The sequence below is a fragment of the Megascapheus bottae genome, chromosome 2 (genome assembly GCF_031878675.1).
Source record: "Megascapheus bottae isolate mThoBot1 chromosome 2, mThoBot2.hap1, whole genome shotgun sequence".
In the NCBI taxonomy this organism is placed as follows: Eukaryota; Metazoa; Chordata; class Mammalia; order Rodentia; family Geomyidae; genus Megascapheus; species Megascapheus bottae.
The window spans coordinates 71,213,825-71,233,403 of NC_143510.1; the positions used below are offsets into that span (position 1 = coordinate 71,213,825).

General features: G+C 33.8%; 1 protein-coding gene across 4 annotated transcripts in view; it reads left to right on the forward strand.

Moving 5' to 3' along the window:
* The window catches only part of Lrriq1 (leucine rich repeats and IQ motif containing 1), a 130,132-nt gene that overhangs the window by 101,375 nt on the left and 9,178 nt on the right, over positions 1-19,579 (forward strand). The window contains exons 26-29 of one of the 4 annotated variants that reach the window (XM_090328337.1): positions 4,975-5,107; positions 6,926-6,986; positions 10,018-10,138; positions 10,222-10,351. In XM_090328337.1, the coding sequence (XP_090184463.1) occupies positions 4,975-5,107; positions 6,926-6,986; positions 10,018-10,138; positions 10,222-10,232 (326 nt within the window). In that variant the 3' untranslated portion in view covers positions 10,233-10,351. Of the gene's footprint in view, positions 1-3,017; positions 3,327-4,974; positions 5,108-6,925; positions 6,987-10,017; positions 10,352-19,579 lie in introns of those variants that run through there. The other 3 variants (XM_090328339.1, XM_090328336.1, XM_090328338.1) reach the window with 3 other exon arrangements.

Sequence of the window (19,579 nt, forward strand, 5' to 3'; positions counted from 1 at the left end):
TGGTGGCTTAAAGTGAGAGGACACTAGCCTTGAGCTAAAGAACTCAGAAACAGAACCCAGATATAGAGTTTAAGTCCCAAGACTGACAGAAGAAAAAGCTAACTTTTTTAGATATTATTTCTCATAACAAACAGTTGTCTACATGCTAAAAATCTCTCTACTATCTAGCCCTACTTGTCTAAGAGCATAGAGAGCTTTAATCAACTATGATCTTTCATCTCACCAATATTTGCTGAGCACCATTGTGTTATCAAGAACTTCTATTAAGCCTGTTGGTAACAGTGGCTCATACCTATAAATCCTAGCTACTGGGGAAATTGAGACTTTCGAGGTTTGAGAAGAGTTATTAATCATTTTTGTATCAGTGTGACAAAATTTCTGAGACAATCATTACAAAAGATGAAAGAATTCTTTTCACTCATGGATTTATAGGCTTCAGTCCAACCATTTGGGTACAAAGTCAAGCAAAAACATCATGAAGGAAAGCATGAGTTAGAAGAAACCAGCTTACCACCTGACAGGATGCAGAAAGAGCAAATAGGAACAGTGACAACAAGGTCCACTCTTCTAGAACCCACAAGAAGTACCTCTCTCTTCTGACTGAAACTCCTGTGATAAGCCCATTCAGCCTGAATCTATTAATGGAAGAGTCCAATAATGAGGTTAGAGCCCTCATAATTCTCCTATAAACAATGCTGCATTGACAAGAAGCCTTCAATCTTTGGGGAACATACTTATCTCAGATAACTGAATACAAATAAGATAATCTTACAGAGAGTGCAGTCAAGTAACAAGAGGAGACCATGGCAGAACTCCAAAGAAGAGCTCAGAGTGGGAAAGAGATAGAAAGGGAAGAGGAGCTCTTGAAAGAAAGACTGGAGAAAAGCAGAAGACCATAGTGAAACAAAGCCCAGAAAAAGAAAAAAAGCTTTTCAAGAAAGAAAACGTAACATTAACATGATACAGTCAGCACGCTACAGAAATCAGTAAAATAATCATCTCAAAAAATCCTCAAAGTTTGTTAATTTATGTACAAGGCCAATGAAAAAGCACCATGAGGATACCACTTGACAAAGACTAGATGCATTAAGTTAAGACAAGTAGAGACAGCTTTGCTTACTAGCAAGAAGCTTGTCGGATTAAGAAAGTGGAACAGTGGATGAAGGTTTAACAATAAATATCCTCAGAATCACTGTAAATGTAGAAGAAAAGGAAGCACAGATAGCAAGACATTCCAGGTGATATGGAATTATCTGGAGAATGCTGAGGATCTCAGATTAAGACACAGGTAGCTCTTATTGTGACAGGTAATAAATGTACCCGCACATGTCCCATACAAGCCTGCTCATTCCTGTTCATATTGGAAGTGAAGTAAAATGGTGTGGAATAGATGGATGAGGGAGAACAAATTAGAGGGATAGAGGGCATCTAGAAGGTAAATCAAATCTGTTTTCTTTTTAGGGAATGAGTATTCATGGCTAACTACAGAAAGTCTGTGGGTAACTTGGAAATTGAGGGAGAAAATCAGATTTTAGTGACATGAGGATAATAAGTACAAGGTGTCTCTCTAAAGTTCAGATGAATTTGTGAGGTATTTTCAGTAAAAGCTGACAATAACTAGCTCTCTACAAAAGAAGCCCTATCTCTCCAGCCAAGTAGCTTTAGAAGCAAGCACAGTACTAGGAGTAGAATAGAAATACTTCAATATGTGTAAAACTAGGAGGATCAACATCTATATACTATAGAAATTATCTGAAAGGGAGCACTCCAAATCTGATATCTGAAAGATCTGCAGAGAAGAGAGCTTTATGAAACTCTCTGAAGAAAATGGACTATGAAATGAATGCAGTAGAGAAATCAATAGGGAATAAATATATACATCTTAGGCCTTATTAGGGAGTATAATTTCTATTTAGCAAAATCAGGTTATGATAAATTAAGGAGGGAATAAAAAGTATAGGAAAAGAAACAGAATCCATTTCTCCTTACAGAATTTTATTGTGGATGTGAGCATATTTGGAGAGTCTAGATTCAGTCCTAAAATGTTATGTCCTATATAATATATTAAATTGGGTTGAACAATCCATAAATTATAAAAGATGTCCTGCTGTTTGGAATATATTTAGCATATTTGTAAATTTACATGCGCAGAGAAAAGGATTTACTTTTAAAAAGTACAGTAGAAACAAAAATTAGTGGATGGGCAAGGGAATATATATTAGAATTAGAAGAAAGAACTTATGATTAATTAAAAACAACTATCATCCTAACCACTCAGCATGTTGAGATTTAGGATCAAGGGTCTAAGATAATCTGCGAAGACGAATCTAAGGAACTCTTTCATCCAACTAATCAGCAAAGAGCCAGAAATAGAGGTCATAGTTCAAGTGGTAGAATGCTGGCCATTAAGAAAAATAACAAGATGGATATCCTTGAATTCAAGTCTCACACACAAAAAAAGTGAAAGAAAATGGAAAAGAAGGAAGAAAGGAAGATTAAGAAAAAAATAAAGGAAGATTAAGACAGAAAAAAAGAAAAGGAAGTAAAAAGAAAAAGAAAAATATTAAGAATAAAAAAAGAACATTCTGAAATTGAACCATGCCCAGACCTGAGTACTGGTGATAGTGGAAAGACAGGCAGACACAGAGGAGGAAGGAAGGGAAATATGTTCAGAAGAATCTGCATACACCTGTGGAAATGGAACAAGGGAAGTCAAAGGGAAGAGAGAAATGGGAGAGAAAAGGATGGAAGAGATGACTCTGATCACAATGCAGTGTGTATATAATGGACAAGTCACTATGGAACAGCCTTATACAACTAAGTGATGCCAACGTCTTTGTCAGGTTTAAGATGTGGAAAACAAGAAGTCTTGCAAAAAGGTTATTTTCTTATAAATGAATAATGTGTGCTTTAAAATAGATAAGCATAGATAAAAAATAGTAAAATAAAGATGGCAAGACTGAAAGAAAAAACTTTTTCCAGATGCTGGTTCCTTACTCTCTAATCTTGGTACACAGGAGATTGAGATCTGAGGATTGCAGACAGCTCACTGGCAGCCCAAGTAGAAAAATCTGAGACACTACTTGCAATTACCCATCCAAAAGCTGAAAGTGGAGATGTGACTTAAATGGCAGAGCTGCAGCTGTGAGCGGGAAAACAAACAAACAAACAAACAAGCAAAAACAAAAGTAAGGGACAGTTCCTAGGTCCTGTTCAAGGCCTAGTATTGGTGTGTCACACACACAAACACAGTCACACACACAAGCACACATATGACTTATTTTCTCAGGTTTGTGATTGAGGGAACTGAAGCAAGACACAAAGAAATAGGAATGGACACAGATAAAGGCTTTATCAGACTTCGGATCAGATGATGCTTCCTTTAATACTGAAAGGAGAGATTTACTAGGTGTCCCGACTAAATGAACAGATAATGTCAGATAATCCAGGTCTCCATTAGTCTCTATACACACAGCACCAAAAGGACTTCTGCATGTCCTTCTGCCTTGCAGGGACATCCTCACCTCCTTCAGTAATTTTCAATTACATCTAACCAGTCTCACCTTTGTGTTCATTCTGTCTCTTACACTGAGCTTGTGCCAACAGATCAATCTATGGTTTGGGGATAAAATGACTAGTATGAGTGGGATCCTTATAGTGGAATCTTTCTTCTTTACTTTGGGAATTGTTCTGAACATTGTCTGCAGTCTGATGTAAATGCTACTTAGGGTTTATGATGTGTTATGGTAGAGTTAAAGAAAACATTCAAAGCATAATGCTTTAAAAAGTAACTGTTGCTAGAATATGCCTATACCACTACTTTTGAAAACAAAAAGCAGAGATGATTTTAACTAAAGTATACTTGTTATATTTTCAGGTATTAAACATAAGTAAAATTTTAACCTGAGGCTCAACTGTTCATCAGAGTCTTTATGCTTTAAAGGTTAAATTTAATTTTTCTTTCCTTATGCATTATATATATACATTAAACTTTCTCACCTTCTGTATTTTCCATACCCATCTCTTTGTAATACATTTCCTGTCATTGAAATGCAGCATTAGCAATGTTCCCTGAAATGTGGCATATATTATACCCATGTATTAGGCATGTATAAAAATGTTATAGTGACATAGAATGAAACTCTATAATTGCATAATTAATCTGCACTAATTATAATTATGTCTTAGATTGCCTTACATAAACTAAGCTCCATGTTATATATAATTTAAATTCTGCTTCACATGTACACATTAAAACCTATATGAAAAAGAGTAGAAATTTAACACTACATATTATAAGCCTAAAAAGACAAGCTAGTGCAAATATATATGTAAAATTTTCTTATTAAAAGAATTCTACTGTATATCTGTGTATCAAAATAACTAAGTTTCCTAATTGAAAACTAAAACTCTAGTATTCCTTTTTTTTTTTTTTTTTTGGTGGGTCATGGGGCTTGTTGGCCTGGTCGCTGTCCCTAAGCTCTTCAGCTCAAGGCTACCACTCTACCCTTGAGCCAAGCCCCACTTCCCATTTTCCATTTTCTAAAGGTTGATTGGAGGTAAGAGTTTAAGTTTTTTTGTGCTTGGGCTGCTTTGAACCTTGATCCTCAGAGCCTACCCTCCTGAGTAGCTAGGATTACAGGATGAGCCACCATGCCCGGCATAAAACATTAGTATTCTTAAATGATAGCTATGTTGAATCACTTCCTTCATTTTTTTCAAATGATGTAGTTCTAAACTCAAGCAGAAAAAAGTAATTAATTTCTTAATTTATTTATTTATTGCCAGTCCTGGGGCTTGAACTCAGTGCCAGGTTAGCAAAAGCCATGTTAAGTGACTGACAATATTTTTCTTACATAGGATTTAGTCATCATGATTTAGTCAGTTTCTTGGGATGAAATTGTTACCTTCCGTGGAACTGTTTTCAAGGGTTTACACTCCTCAAATAACAAATATACCATACTGCTTCTCTAGTTAAGGAAGAAGACTTAACTCACAAGAATACCTCTGCAAATGAAAGATTAGAACAGAGAAGAGAATATACATACCAATGGCTTCACACACAGGTTGGGATTCATGGAACAACCAGTTCCAGAGATAAGAAATGGTGAGGTCATTTCCTTTAAATTAGATTTTTGTATTGTAAACATATCTCGAAAAGTGAAACCTAGGTTAATTGTGCTAAAACAAACAAGATTTTATAGCCAAAGGCTAACACACCACATTGCCAGGTTATAAAAAGGCCTTTCACATAGAATCAATTTAATTGTTCATTGTATTTTACCATGAAATATCTGAGAAGTGCTCGATTCTATAATGCGTAAAATCAAAAGATGAGTTACACACTTCATTCTTATTTATGAAGTAAAAGTGTTGTAGCTATATAATTTTTCTGTGTCTACATGTGTTTTATATTTAACTTGTTTTTGTTATTTACAAATTTAACATTTAAAATTCTATATTAGCCCATTTATATATGATGAATTCTACCCATTAACTCCTCTTTAAAGTTGGAGAGAAGATGAAAGCAATAATAAAAAATGGAATAATCTGAATTATATTCTATTTTATTATGAAAAAGAATGTAAAAATAGAGTCATCAGCATATGAGAATTTTTACTTTCATATACATTTTATTTGTATTCAAATTAATTCAAATTCAATTCATTTTATGTGGGTACTTAGTGATTTCTCTTAAAATTCATAAAGGGATCATCTTCAGAACTATAAACAAATATTGTATAGTTCATAACTAGTCAACTAAATTAAGACACAAGATCTTCTGCAGAAAGCCCAAAGTATAGGTGTAGTTTGATGAAAATTAAGAACAAAAATTTTCAGTATCGATTTCATATATACTCAAATATTTAGTAATGTCACTTACTAAGAATTTTGTATTTGAATTGATGGAACAATAATCATTTGTTCATGGAATTTCTATTTTGAAAATATAATAGGGTAAGGAACAGATTTTAATATTTTTAAGAAAAAATATCTTCAACAGATTCTTTTAGAAAGTCAAATGTCAGCCAGAGGCTGGAGGCATTTGTAACCCTAGCTACTCAGAAGGCTGAGACCTGAGGATTGAGGTTTGAAGCCAGCTCAAGCAGAAAGTCTGGAAGAGTCTTACAGCCAATAAACTACTCAGAAAAAGCCAGAAGTGGTATAATGGCTCAAGGGGTAGAATGCTAGTCTTGAGCACAAAGAATCTCAGGGAGAGCCCCAGGTCTGCCACAAAACAAGAGTCAAATGTCATAATTCGGCTTCCAAATAGGAGCTCATTACATTCATTAAATGCAATAAACTCCCTAAATCTATTTTTAAAATATGGATTTTTATCTTTCTCAGATGACAACATATGCACAGAGGCAAAATATTCAAAATTTCTCGTATTTCCTAATCATAACTGTTCTATCTTGAAGATTTTTTCTTAGATATAGTTATATTTTATAAAGAAAGGTGACATTATTGGCGCCAGTGGCTCACTCGTGTAATCCTAGCTACTCAGGAGACTGAGATCTGAGGAGGGAGTTTCAAAACCAGCCTAGAAGAGGAAGTACATGAGATTCTTCTCTCCTAATAGCACCAAAAAAGAAAGCCTGGAGTGGCACTGTAGATCAAGTGAAAGAGCATTAACCTTGAGCCTAAAATCTCAGGGACAGTCTTCAGTCCCTGTGTTTAAAACCAAGGATCTATACTAAAAATACAAGAGGTAGGGGTGGGGGTATACAAAATGGTTATTTAATGTAAATTAGATGACTATAGAGAGATGTGAATTTGTGCTTAACCTTGCATATAACCTAATTTATAAAGAATGAGTATTTCCACTCTAAAATAGTGGTATCTTCAAATTTGTTGCCTTTAGATATTTCTTTCATATTCCTACTTCACATTTACATCATAATATTTTGTTTCCACTGTGTAGCAATCACTTCTTGCCTGAGCTAGATCCAGATGTACTAAATGGTGGAAGAGTTCAACTTGTGGTAAGAAATGTGTTTAAAGTTACTGAAAAATGTTTTAGACACCAGTGCTCAATAAATAGCACTTCAAAACATGCCCACATTAGTTTGAACTGTGGGAATATCACAACTCTATTTCTATAGAGTAATTTAAAAAAAATCATGTGTTAAATAACAGTTTCTCACTTACACTAGAATTTTAAAATATGAAATTATTTTTAAAATATTAATTTTATTTGACAGATATTAAAATATTAGCATATTACCATTTTTAAATAAAGTTAATCTGAATGGGAAGATGCTTAAGGAAATTATTTTTTTTATTTTTGAGAGAAGAGTTTGTAGACTATATTTTTAGAAAATAGCAAAGTATCTTCCCAAATTGTCTAATTCAAAAAGCTTTATAATTAGAAGTAAATTTGAGTTCACCCATTCTAAGAAATATAGAATGCATGGAGACTCAGAGGAAGTATTTTGCAAGGTGTTAGAAAATAAAAAGTACAATTTTTCCCATTTGTTTCAAGAAAGTGGACTTAGTTATCCGTCCAGCTGAGACCAGATCCTAACTAAGGGATAAAAATGAACATAAATAACTGTGATTTCTGCTGGTTTAAGGTGCTTAAGGATATGCAAATAATATCCATGATAAAAGAACGAACATTTAAAAGTAGAAGTTCACTCTAAAATAATGCTAACAGGTGTAGATTTGAGAATATATAAAACAATAACTATCATAATCTTAGTAATATCGGCCCCCTGTGTGTTATAATCTGAAGTTGATGTGGTCTCAGAATCTCCCTGGGTTGTAGGTTTAGCTACCAAAGGATAATCTTTGAGGAACTGATTGGATACTGAGGTCTGTGATTCTCCCAATGGACCAATTGCTTAATAAATTTGTGATACAGGGAAATAGGGTGAAGTAGAGATGAAAAAGTGGTGCCTTGTTGGAGCAAGTGGGCCAATAGACACATGCTCTGAAAATATGTTGTTATCATCCTGTTTGAGGTAGGATGGGATTCTACTTTCTAAGTGGTGTCGTGATATTATGCCATCCACTTGGAATGAATAAATCTCATTTCTTAAATACTGAAATTACACTTTCCTTAGTAAGCATAGTGTTTCCTATGTAGTTAAGATATTGTGCATATTCCTTGTCTATTTTCACCTAAATCGAGTCAATGTTTTAGTCTTGTCTTTTTTTTTAATGTCTTAACATTGAAGGAGCCATTCTAATCTGAATATATTACACATTTAATATTTTGTTGTTTCAAGTAGTGAAGAATCTGCACTATTTTGATAAAAAAACTTATGTAAACTGAAAATCAATATTTATTTTATTTTAAACAGTTCTCTAATAATGTATTTTGACAGTATAATTATAACATTTGATAAATCCCATTAGAAAAATAACTACTATTATGACTAGATACTAGTGGCTCACGCTTGTAATCCTAATCAGGAAGCTGAGATCTGAAGATTGCTGTCAGAAGTCAACCTGGACAGGAAAAGCCATGAAACTCTTGCTTCTAATTAACCTACCAAAAGCCAGAATGTTTTGGGTGATAGAGCAATGGCCTTGAGCACAAAAGCTCAAGAAGAGTACCAAGATCCTGAGTTTAAGCCCTAGGACCACAAACATGTAACTTATTTTTTCTTTTAAGTTTCTATTCTGAATTCAGCAATAACAACACTTACGTTAAAAGGAGGAATAGCCAAGTATCAGTGGCTGGCTCAAGCTCATAATCCTAGCTACTTAGATTGAAGGATTTCAGTCTAATATTAGCCTGGGAAAATAGTAAGGCACTATCTCTGCTCCACTATCCAAGTGCTGAACTGCGAGTCTGACTCAAGTGGTAGAGTACCAGCTGTGGTACTCTAGTGGTACTCAAGTACTAGAGTATCCTTTATTAAGTGAGGCAATTCGTATTAGCTTAATTTGGCCATTTCACTGTGCACCCATATTTCAAGTACTCGAGATGTTCAGAATGAACGCATGATTTTTTCACCCATTAATATAATAAATAATTGTGGTGAGTACAAAGAGATGGGAAGAGAAATGTAAAGAACAAATATATGAATTTCAAATAGGTTGCCTTTTAGACTCTGGCTCCTTGAGTCTTTGTAGCCCATTACATAGACATAGCTCTGTAACCACAGTGGTAACTGATGTCTTTCCTTTGCCATATTTAAATTTTCCTCACATCAAACAGTTAGAGTAATGTTTTTCACAGGATTTCAAGCATGCTTTGGTTTGGGTTAAATCCCAGCCACTTAGAGGCAGCATTGCTTTCAATAATGGCATTTTCTCCCACTTGAGAACTGAATTCTGATAAATCCTCACATAATAATATTAGACATTCTGTAAAACAAGATTATTTTGTAGGTAAGAAGTGATTCTTTTGACTGTTAGGCTCTGTCTAAGGTAGTGATGAAAGCACAGACATAATTTCATATGAAATGAATTATTTAATCCATGTCCTAAACAATATATCTTGAAATTTCTATGCCTTTAACATTATTCCCAAATTAGACCTCCAGTATAATATTTTCAGAATGACAATAGTTGTAATAAAAAGGTGGCAATCATCTGTGACTTCAGAGTACACAAATGTGGAATAAAATATATTTCAAGGAATTTTGTTAATAAGACTAATACAAGTGGTCAATATAAATATGACAGAAAATCTAATATGACATTTCTAACATTCAATGAAGAATTAAATAATATGCTTGGTAACTAAATGATGCTAAGCTGTTTAAAGTTTCACCAGCTGCTTTTAAGATTGATTTTCATCAAAATTACGGTACTAAAATGTTTTCTTTTGTTGTACAGACTCAAATAGCAAGCCTCAATTTTAAAATCGGCTCTTATTTGCAAAAAAATGCTTTGACATAGTGCATTTGTTCTGCCTGGGCAGCAATAAAGGATTGTGGTATCATTTTGAAGAAGGTTGTTTGACAGAGCCTGTTTGTTTATTTGGGGTAATGTGAGCTGCATTCAGAAAATGCCATATTTTGTTTCATGATTGTATACATTCTCTCCCGTCGCTCCCAGGCAAGGCTTGTAAGCAGAGAAGACACGGATTTAGACCTGTTTTCCATGACCAGTGGAAGTGCTTTGTCTGTGAAAAGAGAGAAAAAAAGTCAGGCACACAAACATTCAGCGGGATCTTCAAGTAAGTTGTGGTTTCCTTCAGAATTCATTTAGAAATCACAAATGAATTGATGGAGCCCAATGCCAGCAGACATTCTTTTGCAGATAGGAGCTAGGATGCCAGCCACCAGACCTGCCCCCAAATGTGAATTCAGCTGGCCTCTTGGGGTTACTTTTTTTCTCTTTAATTGTCTTCTTCTTTGATATGAGAAAATTAAATTATTTCTAAAATTAACAGCATTAGTTTTTATTTAATTATATTCTCTGATTCCTCATTTCCTCCCACTAAATCCTGTGGATCATATTGAATTCTTTGATCATTTGTTTCTAAAAAAGAATTTCTAAGCTATTTTTAATTGGGTTTATATATTTGGCTTTTTGGTCATTAAGATGTTGTAGTTAAACTTGCCTTTCAAGGAAAAATAATTAAAATTTGGCAAAATTTTGGTAGTGTGATGGCAATATGAAAAATCATAATTTTAAAAGCTACTGGTGTTGGAGAGATGACAGCTTGATTCTGATTGTTAACAGTGACTTCATTTTAGTAAACCTGCCACATATATCTACTACCATCTACTACTTATAAGTTAAGGAGAGAAAAGTTTCCTTTTGTTTGTGTATAGACACATCCATACACATGTGCATTCTCGTGCACATGCATCTACAAAATTTCATTGCAAATTATCAAGAAAACGTAAATATTTAAAATGTCTCTTACAGCAATTATGGAAACTAAACCAAATTTCCTTCAAAGGTTTACTTAGTTTCCACTCTCAAAGATTTGTTTTTTCCTGGTCATGGGACTTGAACTCTGGACCTGGGCATTGTCCCTGACCTCTTCAGCTCAAGGCTACTGTCTAACCCTTGAGCCATCGCCCTATTTCTGCTTTTCTAGTGATTAATTGGATGTAAGAGTCTCATGGACTTTAGTGCCCAAGCTGGCTTTGAACCATGATCCTCAGATCTCAGCCTCCTGAGTAACTATGGTTACAGGCATGAGCCAATGTGCCTGGCTCCACTCTAGAATTTGAAAATATCTCCCACAACACTACTGTACATTAGAGTAAGAAGTGTTTTGACAGGATATTTTGTTCATTTTCACACCATATGATGACACTCAAAAGTCAGCACAGCACATAGACACTTCTTATATTAATTTACTTACTCTTAGAAAAAAATGTACTCACTGACATAGTTACATTTTACAAAAATCAATTTTTGATTGCACATGAAAGTATAGTATCCAAAGATGCTCTCAAAATAAATTATAAGACACTGAGCCTTTGTTACATACAAGCACTCATATCCATTGATATGTGTGAATCTACTATGAATAATTTTAGTGTATCTAACTTAAACATACTTCTTAGGTTTTACAAATCTTAAAGTACTTGCGTTTTTCTTACTTGATTATAGAATCCAATTTTAGGTTTCTTTACCTAAATAAAATCATTTTACTAATATAATTTTTAAAATATTGTTACAATGGTTTACTACATGAATTTTCCAAATATATATTCTATGACATTAGCAATTAACTTGTGTTACCCTTACTAATGACTACTTATCTGTTTTACGTATTGCATATTATAACCACATTAATAACTAGAAAATTTTTGGTGAAAATTAACAAACAAAAAACAAAAGTTAAAATATTATCTTTTCACTGTAAAATGTCAAACCTTTAAAATTGTAGGTTTAGATTAGTAGTCAAGGGCTTGAGTTGAATCACCCTAACAAAAACAAGTGAATGAAAAACCTCTGCTTGTAAACTATCATCTTGAGTTTTCAATGTAAATAGACCAATAAATCAACAACTGTCAATACATAAACTTTATCGTCTACTTAAATGACACAGAATCCTAGATTTTATGAGATGACTAGAAAGAGCTCATTTTTTTTTTTGCCAGTCCTGGGCTTCAGCTCAGGGCCTGAGCACTATCCTTGGACTTTCTCAAGGCTAGAGCTCTACCACTTGAGCCACAGCACCACTTCCAGCTTTTTTTCTATGTATGTGGTACAGAGGAATTGAACCCGGGTCTTGGTGCAGGCAAGACAAGCACTCTACCACTAGGCCAAACTCCCGGTGCCGAAAGAGCTCATTTTTAAGTAAGACTCTAGGAAATGGAAAAGCCATTCTCACTATATATAATTTCAATTTGTTACCAATAAGTAACTTCATTCCAAGTACTACTGATCTCTAAGAATTTAATAAGTGACAATTTAAGACAAGCCACTTGAGAAAAGTAGCTTTATTTTTGTTTGTTTGTTTCTTTTGCCAGCTCTGAGGCTTGGACTCAGGGCCTGAGCATTGTCGTTGGAGTTTCTCAAGACTAGCACTCTATCACTTGAGCCACAGCACCACTTCAGGCTTTTTCTGTGTATGTGGTACCAGGTAATCAAACCCAGGGCTTCATGCATGTGAGGCAAACACTTTACTACTAGGCCACATTCCCAGACCCAAATAGTTTTTTTTTAAGTAACAAAATGACTATGCAATAAAATACTACTTAGTTATAGTAGTCACTATCATCACTAATGGTAGAGTGTGTGCTGGCATGGATCATGACTCATTCCTTTAAAAAAAGTTCTAGGCATTGGGGGAATTTGGCCTAGTGGTAGAGTGCTTGCCTAGCATGCATGAAGAACCAGGTTCAATGCCTCGGTACCACATACATAGAAAAAAGCCAGAAGTGGTGTTGTGGCTCAAGTGGTAGAGTTCTACCCTTGAGAAAACCCAAGGACAGTGCTCAGGTCCTGAGGGTAAGCACAGTAGTGTCAAAAAAAAAAAAAAAAAGACTAGGCATTTGGGTGGCTCATACTTGTAATACTAGCTTCTTAGGGTACTGAGATTTGGAGGAGCTGGCAGAAAATTTTACTAGATTGCATTTGTACAAGGAAAAGTGAAGACATGGCTCAAACAGTAGAGCACCGGACTAGCAAATGAGTTGCCATGAATCCAAGCCCATGTGCTGACAAAAATGAATGCATACATGGTAAAGTTGTTTGAATCAAATGTAGAACATTTGAATAAAGCTATGATGATCCAAGTATCTAAGCATGCAAGCTAACTGTTTTAATGTATAAGCAAACTACATACTAAAATATTTGTCTTATCCTATTAGTGTATAGAAATCTTTAACCTTCGAAGGTTAGACTCCCATGGCTGTAGGCCAACTACTTACAGCTTTGAAATTTTGAAAGCTCGTTCCCCCCTAGATTTCTCTTTCTCTCTCTCAAAACTTGTCACCTTGTTAAAGCTAAAATATTTCTTTTTGCTTTGTAAGCCAAACCTAGAGACTAGTTTATGGGATACAGCTGTAAATTCTCTGTGTGCCTTTGAACTTTTCTAGATATTTCTCTTTCACTGTTTCTATAATATTGTAACATGTATTCCTTATAATCAGATAAAGTCAAATTTAAAATACAAGTTGTAACCTTGTGAAAATTATTTAACCCCTAGGGATGAGTTTATTAGCCCCCACAAAGAACGGCAATGATTATGTTTATCTCACTAGGTATTAGTGAGGAAGAAATGAGTACAAATGTAAGTAGACAGTCTATGATATGTTATCTAGAATATTATAACTTTAAAAACTAGTATATGTTGTTGGAATTTTTTGTTGTAAGTTTTGGGTTCCTGTGGCATGATTTTAAAACAATCACAAAGCAGAATTGTTTTCTCTTTCTGTGTGTGAATAAAACAAGAATCAACATTTACATTTGGGAAGTAGTGACCTTTCATAGAAAATTTCCTTACGTAAGCCAAGTTACTGTCATTTTTTTCCCTTTTAGTTCCCCCTAAGTCCCTTATAAGTCAGTCTTGTACTGTGGAGATTTCTAACACACCCTATGTTTTACATAGCAATGGAAAAGTTTTTATTCTTATCAATGCTTAAATGCCAAGACATTTCCTCATTTATGTAATAGTATTAAATGGTTTCTATTCACAATCACTTTTCCCATTTAATAACTCAAAGCATGAATTTTGCAGGAGGAATTTAATAACTTTAAAAATCATATATAATTATCTTTTGGATTTATTATTCATTTTCACAGTTACTCTAGATACAGTTTAAGAATTTAACAAATTTGTCTCTTACTACCACACACACACACACACACACACACACACAAATTAGCAGAGGGTTCAATATATTGAAGTAATTTAGTATAAAATTGAATTGAAAAGGATGGCTAGTGTTAGATAAGTTAATAAAGTATGAAGCTTGAATTCCCCTATTAATTATTAATAAGCAACAAAGACCCTCTGAAAATATCTACATGAAGAGTTGAATAATTGTGAATATCTTCTGATATTACACACTGTCTCTCACATGTTGACAGAATAACTTTCAGGTAAATATTGGTTATCCATTGTGCTAATATTTTATACACATTGAGTGACATGGTGCTAACTAAAACAAAAGTAGATTTCAAAAAAAAGTGACCAGTACGGCTTCTTGCAAGATGTAAGAGAATATTCTGGTAATGTAAAGTTAAAATTTCAAGGCAAGAATTCTCTGTATGCGAAATTTCCTTATATGTCTAGCTATGTGTAATTGTATACGCATGCATATATAAATATCCATTTTATTTCATAATTTAAGAATTAAATATTGAATATGTCTTTAGCTTTTAGATGATGTACCCATCTAACCACTATATTCCTTAGCTATTTTGAAAATAGATATCATGTAGATCATTATTCAAAGCCATACCAGACACAAAGTTTATGAAACTTCATATCAACCAATAAAAGAGCAAAGCGTGGTATCTCTGTTTGTCATTACAGCTCCATGGGAAGCCTAAATAGCTTCATTGTCAAGGGTGGCCTCCATATTTTGTTATCTCCTATTAAAATCAAAATGAGCTGAGGACATAGCTCAGGTAGAACAGTAGTTGTCTGATAGGTACAAAACCTAGAGTTTAAAGTACATCACCACAAATTTTTTGAAGCATCATACATCATAATAGCATGTCTACAATGTGCTAGAAATCATTAAGAAAACAAAAAAGTAATTTATATGTACTCAACACATACAGATACTTCATTAAAAGAATAACTATAGGGCCAGGAGTTTGGCCTAGTGGTAGAGTGCTTGCCTAACATGCACGAAGACCGGGGTTCAATTCCTCGGTACTACATACATAGAAAAAAGCCAGAAGTGGTGCTGAGGCTCAGGTGGTAGAGCTCTATTTTGGTTTTTAATAGACATTGTTCTTTTGTAAAACAAGTAAAAACCATTTCTATTAATTCTCTATGGACATCTTTCCAAACTGTACATATGAGATTTAGACTGATAAATGGTTGCAGATGTTAAAGTAAGATTGTCATACATTAGAAAGAATACTCGTGATGAAATCCAGTCAACATTTTCCAGGAGGTCAGGGAATGTAATATATGTATATATGCATATATATGCACATACATGTATAATATGAAAAAGGGGAGAGAGGGAGGGAGGGAGTGAGGAAGCAAGGAAGGAAGAAAGAAGGAAGGAAGATGGAAAGAAGGAAGGAAGGAAGGAAGGAAGGAAGAAACATGTCATCCTTTAGATGGATATAAAAGAGAGAGTATCTTGACATAACTTCCTAGTGGGAGGCAGGCTGTGCTAAAAGAGGCTAGAAAATTTGACCTATATTCAATAATAAGTGCCATAGTTTCTAAGGGTATTTGATGCCCCAAATTTTTATAAGCATTAAAGAGATGATCTAGCCATATTAAAGAATTTTCCTCTAAGTAAGTTTTTTCAAACAAGAGGGGCATGAAGTACCTCTGCATAAATCCCAGCTATGTGAACCAATCCTGGCCTTTTTTTATAAATATATATAATATTTATTTATTATTCTTTTTTCTATCTTTCTTTATGTATAGAGGGGTTACAGTTACATTTGTCAGGGAGTGGGTGAATTACTTCTCACACATTGATACCCCTTCTCATGTTTTTGTCCCCATTTCCCTTCCCCCACCCCCTCCCAGTCATTATTATTATTATTATTATTATTATTATTATTATTATTATATTGTATATATGTTCTATGAATTAAATAAGGGTGAGGACACAAGTATCACCATCAGATTTCTAGCCATCATGGAGCTTTCAATATATGGAGCTTTATATAGTAATATAAATTCATACTATAATTCAATTGAGAGGTAGATACCAGATAGGCCCCCCAGTAGCTCATAGCTTATGACTATAATCCTAAACATTTAGGAGACTGAGATCTGATGTTTATGGTTTAATGGGAGCCTAGGAAGTCCTATATTTATTTCATTGCTTTCTGATTATAACATATATACTCACAATGTGTACATGTGTATGTGTAAATTATGATTATATATGAAAAATAACTACAGGAAAATGAATTCAGTTTCTCCTCTTTAGAAGAGATTTGCAGCTGGAAGCAAATTATTGTATTATTCTATATATTTCATTTTAGAATATAAAATGTGTCTGAATGAAAGTGATAGAAAACATAAGAATGCTTGAAAGCTGGGGACATGGTTCAAGTGGTAGACTATCTTCCTAGCAAGTGACATGCTCTGAGTTCAAACTCCAGTAAAACACACACACACACACACACACACACACACACACACACACACATGCACGCACACACACACACAATGAAATTGTCAAATACACATTCATATCATTCTATCATTACTGTTTGATGTTTTTTTTGTTTATTGTTGTTTTGCCAAAACTACTGCTTGATCTCTGAGCTTGAGTGCTGTCCTAGAGCTCCTAATTGCTTAAGGCTGGCCTCTACCACTTGAATCACAGAACTACTTCTTGTAGATAAAAGTTTCATGGACTTTCCTGTCCAGGCCGGCTTTGAACTGTTATCCTCTGATCTCAGCCTCCTGAATAGCTAGAATTACATGAACTGCCATTGACCAGCTAGTTTTGTTGCTATTTTAAAGTTATTTCCATGTCATCAATTGAAGAACACTATAATGTAGGAATGACTGGGAAAATATAATATAGATCTCATGGGAATGATGACATACACAAAAGTAAATTATTCCTAATGTGCCAATTTCATTTTAAACTCAGTGAAAGTATACACACAGTAAGAATATATATTTACAAACTGAGAACTCTTATACATCATAAGCATTTTCCTCTTCACCAGCTTGTCTGTGATCTTTGTTAAACCAGTTGTAACTCCTATGTAAATTTAGATCAAAAGCAGTTTGGCTTGGAATACAGAAAATTAGGAGTAAACTCAATTTAAATGTGAAACCCTTTTCTCATATGTATGGTCTTTGTAAAGTATTTAAGTATGCTTTGCCCATTATGCAAATATTGCAATGAGAATTAGATAAATAAATATGTGTATGCATGTACATGTATATATTTGTATATGTGGGACTCATGAGAAGAGGGAGAAACTATTAAACATGACAGAGATCAAAGCATACATGTAGCTTTCTAATTAAATAATTCTACAACTAAAGCAAAACTTCACATATGATAAATTCCCAACTAAAAAAAGTAACAGAAGTGATTGTTTCTGATATTTCATGAAAATTATGTTCATAACAAAAGTTTTTCTCCATGTAAGAATATGTCTAAATGAATCTGACTTCAAACAGTGTTTAAATAGTCTCTAATTACTTTAGCAAGCTATAATTAATGTACAGAGGAAAAATAAAATATTTTCTTTAAATGTTTTCTGATGGTAGAAACAGAAAATTCTACCCTCTGTGAGAAATAGCTGTTATTTTATAAAATCGAATTGACTTCTAGAAAGCTAGCAGTTATTCCAAGATTTCACATATCTAATGAGATATATTAGTTCAGCAGTAAACTATGATACTTAATAGTAGACCTATAAATGTCCCAATATATGTTCAGAGAAAAGAGAAAAAAGTATTCTTACTGAAAAGATATTTCACATTTCATAAAATACTTAGATGTGATTTTCTTAGAAGTTGAATATGAGTTATAAAAAATGAAAGGGAGAACTAGGTAAGGCTTACAAGTATAATTGAAAAATAAGTTATTCTAAAAGTAATTATGAAAATCTATCAAAGTTATGTATATATACATATAATATTGTATTGGAAGAAAGGAATAATACAACAGATAACTATCCTCTTTAAGAGAAATGTCAGGTTTTGAATTTATGGGATATAAGAATGTATGAAAGAAAGAATAGCTCTATGTCTTTTTTACTTAAATTTGATTCACAGTTATATAGGTTATTAATTAGGAAACCTAAAATTAAAGAAAAGAACAGGTATTTTGTGGGTAATTTTGGTATACTAATGGACCATGACTACAAGTTTTCTACTGCCTTCTTTTAAGCATACATGATTCTTAAAATATCCATTTTTTTCAGTAGTTCAATATCCTAAATATTTGAACAATTCTTATTCTTCCTACCATCACTCAAAATCCATAACTTAAATTTACAAATAATTTTTCCTTTTTAATGTTAGAAATGTATTACATTTCAAGCAAGTATAAGTTATTCTTAATCATTTCCATGCTGACATGCTTTTCAAAATATATTTATACTGTATTTTGCTTTTATGTGGCCCCTGTGAAAATCCAAATTGATATATAATTCTGATGCAGTGTCTTCAAATATTATATTAAAGAAAATGACACATAGAAATCTCTATTATTTGATATCTATTTTGCTATGCTTATAGGAGACACTGCTGTTAACATTTTGAATGTTATATATATGTTTATATGAGAGCCAATTTCAATCAAAGATTGTATTATTCATTGAACAGCTGTAGAATTTCTAGCAACAACAATTTTACAAATATGCTGAGAGGTACACAGAAAGCCAGTGAGGTAAGTAACTAGAGGTTATAAAAGTCTAATTTATTTATGTTTTAATTTTTAATGTCAGTTTTGAGGCTTAAACTCAGGGCCTGATTTCTTTCCCTAAGCTTTTTGTGCGCAAGGCTAATGCTCTACCACTCATGAGAGCCAAGCCTTCACTCAGACTATTTGGTAATTAATTGGAGATACGAGCTTCTTCAATCTGGCTGCCTGGGCTGGTTTAGATGATCCTCAGATCTGAGCCTCTTGAGTGGTTTGGATTACAGGAGTGATCCACTGGTGACTGTCTTAAAAAGAGTTTTGTTGTTGTTGCTGCTGCTGTGGATTTGTGGTTGCTGTTTTACTTTGGTGTGAGTCCTTGTGTTGAACTCAGGACTTAGTAGCTTTACTCTCAAGCCAAGACTAGCACTCTTACACTTTAAGCCACATAGCCATTTCTAGTTTTTTGGTGGTTAGTTGGAAATAAGACTGCAATTTTCGGATCTCAGCCTCCCGAGAGGCTAAGATTATAAGTGTGATCATTTGTCATGATTAGTATAAACCTTGGGCTCTCCTAGCAGAGGTTTACAATAGAGCAAAACCTAGATACATAAGGCCATGTAGGATGATGCTAAATGAAAGGACCCCCAGGATATAGAAACCAAAGC